Source organism: Apis mellifera, linkage group LG2, assembly GCF_003254395.2.
Source record: "Apis mellifera strain DH4 linkage group LG2, Amel_HAv3.1, whole genome shotgun sequence".
NCBI lineage: Eukaryota > Metazoa > Arthropoda > Insecta > Hymenoptera > Apidae > Apis > Apis mellifera.
The window spans coordinates 1,648,939-1,660,840 of NC_037639.1; the positions used below are offsets into that span (position 1 = coordinate 1,648,939).

General features: G+C 19.2%; 2 protein-coding genes and 1 long non-coding RNA gene across 4 annotated transcripts; 1 reads left to right on the plus strand and 2 right to left on the minus strand.

Annotated features, from left to right (window-relative positions):
* Positions 1-2,891: 2,891 nt before the first annotated feature.
* LOC727350 (ceramide synthase 6) lies at positions 2,892-5,859 on the minus strand. Of its 2 annotated transcripts, none has more exons than XM_026446491.1 (8): positions 5,375-5,859; positions 5,104-5,293; positions 4,700-4,817; positions 4,172-4,284; positions 3,663-3,993; positions 3,430-3,548; positions 3,203-3,347; positions 2,892-3,080 (listed from the first exon to the last, which is right to left on the minus strand). In XM_026446491.1, exons 2-8 carry the CDS (start codon positions 5,280-5,282, stop codon positions 2,958-2,960), a joined length of 1,128 nt encoding a protein of 375 aa, XP_026302276.1. In that variant the 5' UTR covers positions 5,283-5,293; positions 5,375-5,859; the 3' UTR covers positions 2,892-2,957. The 2 variants fall into 2 exon arrangements, with proteins under 2 accessions (XP_026302276.1, XP_026302278.1); XM_026446493.1 differs by having other exon boundaries at positions 5,371-5,483.
* Positions 5,348-10,061, plus strand: LOC113219428. Its single transcript, XR_003306563.1, has 3 exons — positions 5,348-5,460; positions 9,609-9,850; positions 9,924-10,061. It is a non-coding gene; the product is annotated as an uncharacterized LOC113219428 (long non-coding RNA).
* LOC727358 (beta-1,4-glucuronyltransferase 1) lies at positions 7,835-10,363 on the minus strand. The gene is made up of 4 exons (XM_001123067.5): positions 9,595-10,363; positions 8,862-9,241; positions 8,508-8,709; positions 7,835-8,267 (listed from the first exon to the last, which is right to left on the minus strand). Exons 1-4 carry the CDS (start codon positions 10,129-10,131, stop codon positions 8,058-8,060), a joined length of 1,329 nt encoding a protein of 442 aa, XP_001123067.2. The 5' UTR covers positions 10,132-10,363; the 3' UTR covers positions 7,835-8,057.
* Between the last annotated feature and the right edge of the window lie 1,539 nt (positions 10,364-11,902).

The window sequence follows — 11,902 nt, forward strand, 5'->3', positions numbered from 1 at the left end:
TATATATATATATATAAAAATTATGATTTTTATAGGAAAAATATATATTAATTTTTAAATGAATGAAATTAATTAATGAAAAAGAAAATAAAATTTGTATTTTTGTAGAAAAATAAATAAGATTTTATATGACATAGTAAATCAATTAATTAAAAATCATAGAATTATTTCTATTATTATATAAAAATTGATTTTATATAACATTTATTAAATAAAAATAAATCGAATTATATATATATATAACATTTATTGAATGATTTCTTTTATTTTATTTATTTATTTATATATTTGTTTTTTAACAAGATAATGTTTATGTAAAAAATTAAAAAAAAATTTTATTTTAAACTTTCTTGCATTTTTCTTATAAAACTTTTTTAACTTTTCCTTTTATATTTAAAAATATATAATATTAATATAAATATACATTTTAAAAAACTTTTTTAAAAAATTTTGCTTATTGATATAAATCTTTAAATTCGTTTTAATTATTTATAAATTTATATAATTATTATATTTTATAATTTTATAAAATATGATATTTATTTTTTGTTAATGTATCTCAAAACAATTGTAAATATATTCTAATTTATTTAATCTCTTTTGTTATAAACATTATAATGTTATAACTAATAATAATTCTATTATATATAATATTATAAATAAAATACTAATTTTTATATATATATATATATATATATATATATATATATATATATATATATATATATATATATATATATATATATATATATATATATATATAAAAACATATAACATATATATAGATAATATATAAAAACAAAAAATTTTAATAAATTTTTAGAGAATTGTTTGTTCTATGATTTTTTTATCAGCATCTATTTTTAATTATTAACTAACAATCTACAATATCATATAAAATATAGAATATAAAGTCTTAATGAAAGTAAATTCAATAATAATTCGGATGTTTTTTTCGTTTCATATCTTGATATATTAGATTTCAAAATAATTTCGTAATATTTATAAAATATTCAAAATGATTTTTGTTATTTAAAAAAATATTTTAAAAAATATTTTATGGAGATTCATTAAATTGTATAATTATTTTATTTGACCTATAATTATAAAATAATAATCTCTAATTTAATTAACTTATAAATTATTAATTTTCTAATTAATTAATAAATTTTGCAAAAAAAAGTCCAGGATATTTAACAATTATATGTATTCTTGATAATTAAAGAAAACTAAATATTTTGCTATCGATGAAAAATAAATTGATATATATATTTCTCAATCATAATCATAATTGCATGTATTAGAAATAATAGTTAATCAAATTATTAGAAATTACTGATTTCCAACTCTTATATTACAATCAAAATAAATAAAATATATATAGAAACATATAAAATATAATGAAAATATAATGAAATAATTCAGTAATTCAGTAAAAGAGTAACAGCATAAGTATATTTTATATATATATTTATTTTTTTTGTAACAAATGTAATAAAAGAATTAATGCCGACAATATCATTTATTAACAGTCACAAGTTCATCAAATGAATATACAACGAACTACATCAATATAGCATCAAAATCCTAAAAATATGTAATTTAACATAAGCTTTGATAAAGTAAATTTTGGAATCAAAATTTATATTTTTGGATTTTACTATTTGAAATATTATTAAAAAACATAAAAAAAATTATATTAAGATATTTCTTATAAAAATTATATTATTATATTATTAAGAGAACAAAATTTAACCTAATTATCATCATTATTATTAATAATTACATTTAAACAATTATAAGATATAAATTATAAGATATATATGTTTAAATTAATTTATAAATTAATTTTCCAAAATGAATCTAGTGATGATTCATCATTATTAATTAATTTTCCAAATGAATCTAATGATGATTCATCATTATTAATTACATTCATTAAAAAAAAATATTATTCAAATTTACATGAATTACAAATGAATTTATAAATTAGATTAGATTGTATAAATTTGAATTTATATAAAAAAAAAATAAATTTATTTAAAAATTTAACAATACAAGTTATACGTGAAAGTTGAATGGTACAAACAATTATTTACAAATCTTTCATTTTGTTTGTTATTTAATAAATGAATACATTTATATACATGTTCTAGATTTTTATTAATATGTGTTTTGATAACTTTTATAGTCTATATGTTAATATATATCTTCAAGAATAAAGTAGAAAATAATACATTTATTCTTATACAAGAAACAATATCATAACAATATCATTTAATTAATTATTATATTAATTAGATATTCTCAAAAAATTTTAATGGGGAAGGTTAATCAAATAAAAGAAGTTAAACTTATTAGAAATATTATTATTAATCTTCTTAATTCAAAAATTTTAAAATATTATTTGACATTTATAAAGTGTATGAGAATAAATAAACATTCTTAAATATAATGGAATACTAAACTTTGAAAAGATTTAGAAATTGCAGATATTAAATATTTTTAAACTTTGGCCCATTATTTGTTTGACTAAATCATCAAAATTTACTTTAAAAATAAAAAAAACAAAAGAAATGACTTTCTTAATTGTTAAATAAAATATGTACAAATAAATGATTAATAATAAAAAGAATAAATCATAGTTCTTAATGTTGACTTTTCTACATGTAATGATATTAAAAGTAATAAATGACTGATATATGAAATAATTTTATGACTTATTTATGTTGTATAAGAATATTAAATTACGTTTAAAAATAATAAAGCAAGTAAATATTTTAAAGGTCAATGACCTTTTTAATTTCTTTATCAAAGTTAATGTCTTTAATTATTATACTATGATAAATGCAAGGATTTATTAAATTCGCTGAAATAAATTAACTCTCGGCTAAATAGAATTCTTGCGTTATTACTAACTTTTGCGTTACAATAACTTTTTTCTAGAAAGTTATTTGTTAGTGAATTTTTTGTCTGGAATTTTGTTTGGTAATATAATTTGTAGAATTATTCAATGGAGTACTATCCAAGGAAGTATCTGAAATATCCTCACTGCTACTACTACGAATATCACCTTCCATCTGAAAAATTGTTTATTTAAATTTAAAATTAAATACTTCATAATTACTATAATAATGTACAATAAATAATAATATAATAAATATGCAATATATATATATATATATATACATATACAGCTTACTTGACCAGCATAAAAAGCATTATATGCAATTTTAAGAATCAAATAAGTCCAAATCATGTGAAGAAGTAATAATAAAATTAATAAGAAGTTGAAAATATAATATGCTGGGAACATAGGCACTATTTGAGGTGCTTTTATTGATGTACTGTAATATTTTATATAATATATTTAATAAAATAATACAATTTTAATTGCATTAATTAAAAATCAATATGAATAAAACATACCTATAAATTATCCAAAATGGAAAAAGACCTATACGTGTAATAATCCATAATATTGTAAAAATAACAAATATACAATCGCATAATTTTTGGTAATTTGCATATTTAGCCATTTTTGCAGCCTAAAAATATAAAATTTTAACATTAAAATTTTAATATTAACATTATTAATAATAATATAACATTATTATTATTAACTTGTTATGATCAATATTATTATAAATGTTTATATTTACTTCTAAAAAAATATCTGCGCAATCATGTACTAATAATACTAATGAACCAATTCTAGTTAAATTTCCAATCCATGAGAAACACATTAATATAATAGTAGCTATATGATGAATAAACATTTGCCAAAAATCTTTTCTTTTCACATCAAAAAATTGAGAGAAACTTAGAGACCAATAAAATGCCATTGATATCATATAGTACCACCATACATCATCTGAAACTGGATGATATGGATAATTGTAATAACAGTAATTTATATCCCATAGCCATAACTTGTCCCATAAAATAATGAATCCATAAATAAATGAATATGTGTAATATAAACATCTCCAGCTATAACAGAAAAATAGATATTTAATTTAATTAAATTTAATTAAATTATGTACAAAAATTATGTATTAAAAATTAATGTCATAAATTTTAATATAAAATAATAAAATTTATTTTATTAAATTATTTCTTTGTAAGTGAAAATAAAAAATTACATTTTTTCTTGTGATATAAAACTAACCTGTTTTCACAAAACTTTGTAAGTGTTGATGGCTTATCCTGAGTACGTCTTAATCGCAACCATCTTTCTACTTGTCGTTCAGACCAATCTAATTGTTTAGCCAGTGCCAGGATCTTAAAATATATCCATATATTATAAAAAAATCCATAATATTTAATTGCTCAGTGCAATTACTTTGACTTAGATTACATCTGTTTCAAGAACCTAATATTAAACACATTATTTAGAATTCAACAAATCTTTAATGCATGTATATATAACAATATTGTTATCTAATATTGAAATACATAGCAGTTCAAAGTAATATTATTTTAATATTATTTATTTTAAAAATTTATGATACATTTTATCAAATATCTATTATTTTAGTGTATATTAACTTTATAAAATTAATAATCATAAAATATTTTCTAATCCAAATATTTATTATTATTCTATAATAAATTGAATAAAATAAATTGATCCAACAATTAAATTATATTATGTTATAATAATAAAATATTAGAAAATAAATTGATATAAACTTACCTGTTTATGTTTAATTCTTTTACTAGTATAGGCTTTTTCTAATATTTCATTTGGCGTTGCTTTTTTTGTTCTTGTATTTTTTATACCAAGAGACTTACCAATAGGTGCAAAACAGTATCTATAAAAATTATCATTATTGTTTATTATATATATAATTAAATAATATATATACGTATATAATTATATATTAAAATTATAATAAACTATAATTTATATTAAATATTTAATGAAATATTTTAAAAAAGTAAAATAATAAGTTCTTTTAAATAACGTAAAATATAAATATTTACTTAAATATATATATATATATATATATATATTATAACCTCAATTTAATTATAAATTTTATATTTTTAAAATGATAAAATTGAAAAAATATATTAACAATAAAATAAAATGATTACCTTTCTAAAGCATATCTGATTATCAAAAGAAATAATGCCATAGGTAAAGGATAAATTAAATGTTGAAAATTTGTGTATTTATTTTCTGAATTAGGTTTAATATCATCCCACGTTATATTAGGCGGTAACCAAACATCAGTTGACCAAAAAGCCGACGATACATTCTTTAATATATCCATTGTTATAATTGCTATAATTAATAATGTGCATTATAATGGTATTAAATATTTGCTAACAATTATTGAATCAAAATAACTAAAAACGTACTTACTTAACTTCTTTAATAAAAAACACTTCAACTACCTTCCTCTGCTTATACGCCACCGCTCGAAGACTGAGCCTGTAACTTCAATACACGTAACTCAATTTTTCTATTGACTCTTACTTCTGTTCTTATTTTGAAAGCAGATAATTTATCATTATCTCTTTTCATTCAATTCTTATTTAAAATCGATTATTCAGTGTTAATATCTACTTTTCTTATATGTCCATCATTTTCAAATGCTAAATGCACATTAGACGCGTATGTAATCATTAATCATTCTGATAACGAATATTTCATGGATAACCTCGCTTTTAATCCCAGCAGGCGAATATTATGAATATAAATTTAAATTTTTTAAGAAATATCAAAATTCACATTCAAATATCGAATTATTTATGTTTTACATAAAACTTTAAAATTATTTTAATTGAAATTAACATAAAATATATTATTTACGAAATTTTATGAATAATTTGTATAAAAGGATTACATATTTTGTTACAACAAATTTCACAGATTAATTTTGATTTAACTTTCAATTATTGATATTTCATATTATTACAGTGCTGTATTAAGAAGAATTAATATCTCGAGCTTAAAAAATTAATTCATATAAAGTGAAAAAAAAAAATGTAATAATTTAATTCAAGTTAAATACAAAATTTCATTAAAATTGTACATAAATATAGATTGTTTTTAATTATTTTAAAGAATTAATAAATATTATTTATATATATTATATTAGCGTAATTGTTTTATTTTGTAAATTAATCTGATATCTAATATCTTATATAAATTTAAAAAAGTGGAAGAATTAAAAAGTTGATTTTAGAAACATAAAAATTTATATATAAAAATTGTCAGAATTTATTTTTTAAAATATGATCAATTTATTTTAATCAGTTGTCTTACAATATTGTTTTTATAATCGGCATGTCTAAAACTGTTTTATATTTTTATAAATATTCTATATATTATTAGTCAAGACAATGTTTAATGATTTAAGAGTACATAAATTTTCTTTTATTCTTATATGCGAAAAGAATATCAACAAGATATATAATATAATGTATATATGTTCTTATGTACAATAGCAGACAAAAATATAAATTTATTAAAAATAAAAAGATTTTTTAAAGTTTTTTTAAACTTTAAGAATAATTTTTTTAAGATGAAAACTACTTGAATTTTTTTGAATTAAAAGTATTAGTTTACTACATAACATAGAAAATTAAAAAAAATTTTTAAAATCGCAATTAGAATCACGAAGAAAATAGTAAACATCAATTTTTACAATTTTATCTGATCCTATGAAAATTTCAAATATACAATTTGTTTATATATATAGATTCAGATATATATATATATATGCTGAAAATTTCATCAAAATCGATTGATAAAAAAAAATAAGAGACAAATATCAAAAAATATAAAAATCTTTAGATTTATTACGAAAATCTTAAAGAACTACAATTTTTATTATTTTTAACTGTTTGTAAATCATAAAATTAGCTGATTTCAATAAAATTTTCAATATATATATAATTGATACAAATCTATAAAATATATCTTTATAATACATCTTAAACATAAATATATTTTTACAAATTCAGATAAAAAATGATTTTTATAATTTTTTTTTAATTTATATTTTCTTCCAATTAATTGCAATTTTTTAAATATTTTTTTTATATTTTATATAATAAATTAATCTTTTTAATCTTTAAAAAAATTCAAAAATCATTTGATCTAAGAAAATTACAAAAAAATTGATTTAAAAAAATTATTTCGTTTTTTAAAAAGTGGATTTATATTTTTACTATTATAAATAATGATTTTGATGAATTTATATTTACATATAAAAATTATATTTATATATTATATTTATATAAAAGAAATTAGACATATGTCGAAAAATTATTTATAAATGATACATATATTTTATAATATTATATAATCATATATATCATTATAAATTTGAAATAGTTTTTATATAAAATCTAAATCATAAAATATATGATTCAAATTAATACTTTATTTTATTATCAAATAGATAATTATGTTAAATAATGGAAAAATATATTTTCATAATTTTTATGATTTATATCTCTTATGTGTAATATATTTTATGTTACCATTTAACTGATTGAAAAATCTATTACTATGATAACATTATTATACATACTTATTGTTTATGGAATTATATTAATATTATAATAATATTAATATTAATATTACAACTTTTTCATAGGCACATTTTTATTTTATTATTTCTTTCATTCGTTCATTTATAAATATAAGAACAATTTTTTACGAATATAAATATAAATACAATACGTTATTTTCAAATAAATAATGATATTATTAAGCTCCGGTTATAGTAAATATCTTTTTTGATGAACTAAAATTTCATAAAAATAATTAATTTTATCAAAATAATTAAAAATATAATTAAATTCTTATAGAAGTAAATTATACTATATGAATTTCGTTCTTTTGATATTTCATTTATACTACAAATATTTCGGACTCATCGTTAGAATATTAGTTCGTCAAATAACATATCTACTATAATTCTATAGCTTTAAATAAACAATATAGTTGTTTTATGTATCTTTAATTTAATGTTAATTTTATTTTTATATTAAAAGCAATTTTTCTGAATACTGATTTCTGTTATCGAAAAATATTAATGCGCGCATTTACGATTAATAGGATATCGTTTCGATAAACGCTTAATTATACGTTGATATATTTGAGCATTTTTTTTTTCATGAGATTTTAAAAATGCTTGTTTTTTTGCATCAATTTTTATTTTTCGTTTAATACCTGGTGTATGGACTAAAAAGGCACCGTCAAGTATAATTAAACGATAATTTAAAAGACACATCTCGAACATCTATAAAAGATAGTAAAATAAAAATTAATATAATATATATTTAATATTTATTATTAATACAACATTTTGTTTTAAAAGTCTAATTTATAAATGCATTTATCATTATTAATAATATTAATAATATATATAATAATTATAGAAATATATTTTTAAATCATAAAATGTATTTTTTATAATTATTGATTAATGTGACTATTATTATGTAATATAATCGATTGTACCAATGAATGTGTGCATTACCTGACTCATTTTGTCCTGTCTACCTTCCCAAGACATTTCTTCAGCATAAAAGGGATCATTTTGCGTTCCTATGAATACAGGTTCCCATCTATGATGTGGATATTCCCTTCTCGTAATAATAAGTGGTTTCACTTTACCCGGATCCGGTCTAATTAACCATCTAGTAAGTCCAGGAAATTTTTGACAATGTGAACAAAGAAATCTATAAAAAAAGAATTTTCTATATCTTATCTTATTCATAATGTATATTATATACAAAATTAAAATATATATGTGAATTTTATCTTTATATAATTATAATAATGTAAATTTTATTTTTGTATAATTATAATTATATATATTATTTGTACAAACCTATGAAAATACACGGCTAAACCAGCTTTTGTTGCTGAAAGCAATTCTTTTTTTGTCGAAGGTGGTAATATTTTTGATTCTATTTCAAATATTGGCACCACAAAAATAACACCATTTTTTGGTGGTTTTTCACGGACGATTTTCATAAAACCGGATGCTAATTTTTGACTAGGTAATAATTCAATATCTGTTACTAGAACACGAATAGTGTTTGCTTGGATTCTAGCCACATTTCTGGCCACATTAATAGGATAAATCATGCCCTTTTGTTTTCTTTCTGTTTCTTTTTTCTGAAGATCAGTTGCAGAACAATCACCTTCTTGAATAATTTGTCCTAAAACTGGTGGATGATCAACAGGAAATACTAAGTGAATAGAAACCTGTAATAAAACATGTGTTAAGATTTTGATATTATATTTTGTAATGATTCTATGTACATTATTTAAATTATTGTATGTACGATATGATATACATGCATTTATAATTTAGTTAAATATTCATATATACTTATAAATATTTTATAAAGACATATATCAAATTTAAAATTCTGTATCGTATTAATTTTTATGAAATATTCTTGACAATAGAAAATAATTATTATGTATTTAATTATGTATTTAATAAGACAGATAAAATAATTGAAAATATAATTATAATATATGTATAATATTTAAGTTTAATCATAATACTATTGAACTATTAACCCGTTTTGACAGCGAGTGCATAAGAAAACCTTATACATTTCAGGTTCGCATCGACAGGCCCGATCGAGGAGAGCAACGGCGATACCAGCGTCGAGGCCAGGTGTGAAAACGGCCAGACTTAATGGGCCCTCCCATCTCCGAGCTAATTCCACGATTCCATAGACCTGATCTGCAGTAGCGTGCGTGCAGAAAGTCACCTGAGGCAGTTTGTTCCTCTCCTCGGTTCCGCGTAATACAAACGGTAGAACTCTGTAGGGACTCTTCTCACCGATTTCAGGGCTCCAGGTGACTTTGGATGCAGGATATGAAAGCGCATTTGGTAAACCATGGTACCATTTACAAAAACTTCTATTTCCAGGATGTAAACCTGCCATGTACATGCCTGCTGAGAAAGCAGGTGCTTCAATTTGGATATTTTGAGAACTTGAATGACTTTTTGATATTAAAATATCAATAATAGCCAATATTGGTAAATATAATTCACGACTGATTAAGAGATGACTAATCAGAACAAAAAGGAACATTAAAATGATCCAGATTAGGAACTTTCGACCGGAACAACGCATTATTATCAAAGAAATAATTTTCCATGTTCTTCAACGTGATAAATTCATCGAGCTATTATGTACATACTTGGACAATACTGTTCCATTTACGGAAAGACGAGACCGTCAATTTCGGATCGATGCGGCGCAGGCGTGCCTACCTTCCGTATAATTCGTCAGAATTTAAACTTATAAAAATAAAAACTTCAGCTTTAATTAAAAAAAAATAATTGAATTCATATTTTTAGTAATTATTAACTAAATTAGACTAGAAAAAAAATTCTTGAAAATAAATAATTATATTTATTTATATTAATAAATTATTATGACAAAATTCAAATATTATCAAAATATTATGATTTCTAGAAAATTAATATTACAAAATAATGATTTTAATTATTAGATTTCATAAAAAATTATAATAAATATTTTTTTTAAATAAAACTATATATATAAGATATATATATATATAAAATATTAAGATATATAATGCATAAATTATACATTGTATATTATTATATACTGAATATATATGAATGAATCATCTATTTAAGTAATGAAACATTATTATGCTTAATAAAATATATTATTCCATATTATAGATTGTTTTTGTTATAGCTATTGTTGTTTTAAATATTATATACACGCAATTATTAAAATATAATGGCTATAAAAATTTTAAATTTATATTTGATATATAAAATATATACAAAAATTTTAATGAAAATATAATATTATTCTTCTATAAAAAAATTGAAAATTTGTGATTGTTTAATTACAGTTTATTATAATTTATACATTTAAAATATATATTATGATAATAATTTAAAAAAAAATCTTATATTAGAAATTAAAAATTTCTAATGTAATTTTAGTAATATTTTGTTATAAATATTAATATTAATTATTATTATAAATATTATAATTATTATAAATATTAATATTTAATAGTAAATAGACATTATAATTAGTTTAATAATTGTATTTAATTTTGTAAAGTATTCCGATAAAATAATATAATTACAATTCTAAATTTAATATAAATTAAACACATATCATTAGGTTAATTCTTGATAGCATTTTATTATACTATAATTTGAATGACTATGATATAAGCGAAGTAAATGATAAATTCAGTTTGCAATGAAATATGCCTAATATTTTCATTGATTGATCCCAAGGTTGTGTTCCAATTTTAGTCTATCTATAGAGAATCTTTTACACTAATACATCTTTCATTGTAACATGCAATGCATTAAATCTACTAAAATGCAATTCTATGGGAGCTAGTACTTTCTAAATTGTTTGAAGAGATACAGATTGTTTTATTCTGTTTCTAAATGTTGCAATTTCAAAATTTAACTTTATATTACTACTCATTGATATTCATTTGTGATGTGTCAACTGCGTTTATTATGTGTGAAATAAAAATTATGTCAAACTGTGATATGTGTTAATTTCCGTTTAATGAAATTATTTCGTTAAATTTCATATAATATATATGTAATTATGGTGTATTTAAAGAAGATATGATTAATGAATGGTAAATACATGAACTTTATTGTCATTATTGGTTCTTAAACATAATTTTATCTTTTTCAATTATCATACAAGTCTCATTTTTATAGTTTTCTTAAAAATTTAAGATTAAGCATTATGCAATGCTGCAATTTAAAAGAGTTCCTTCAATTTTAAATATTTCCGATAATCTAAGAAAGATTATTTTTCATAAAAGTTAATCAGTTTTTTAATACAAGCTACAATTACAATGTTAAAATTGGCAAAAAATAAT

Excerpts from the sequence above, each read along its gene's own strand:
- LOC727350 (XM_026446491.1), bottom strand. The coding sequence starts at position 5,282 with ATGGATATATTAAAGAATGTATCGTCGGCTTTTTGGTCAACTGATGTT. Across the intron at positions 4,818-5,103 it reads ATCAGATATGCTTTAGAAAG|ATACTGTTTTGCACCTATTG; the intron begins GTAATCATTTTA and ends TAATTTTTATAG. Across the intron at positions 3,348-3,429 it reads CCATTTTGGATAATTTATAG|TACATCAATAAAAGCACCTC; the intron begins GTATGTTTTATT and ends AAAATATTACAG.
- LOC727358 (XM_001123067.5), bottom strand. The coding sequence starts at position 10,131 with ATGCGTTGTTCCGGTCGAAAGTTCCTAATCTGGATCATTTTAATGTTC. Across the intron at positions 8,710-8,861 it reads TTAGCCGTGTATTTTCATAG|ATTTCTTTGTTCACATTGTC; the intron begins GTTTGTACAAAT and ends CTTTTTTTATAG. Across the intron at positions 8,268-8,507 it reads GACAGGACAAAATGAGTCAG|ATGTTCGAGATGTGTCTTTT; the intron begins GTAATGCACACA and ends TATCTTTTATAG.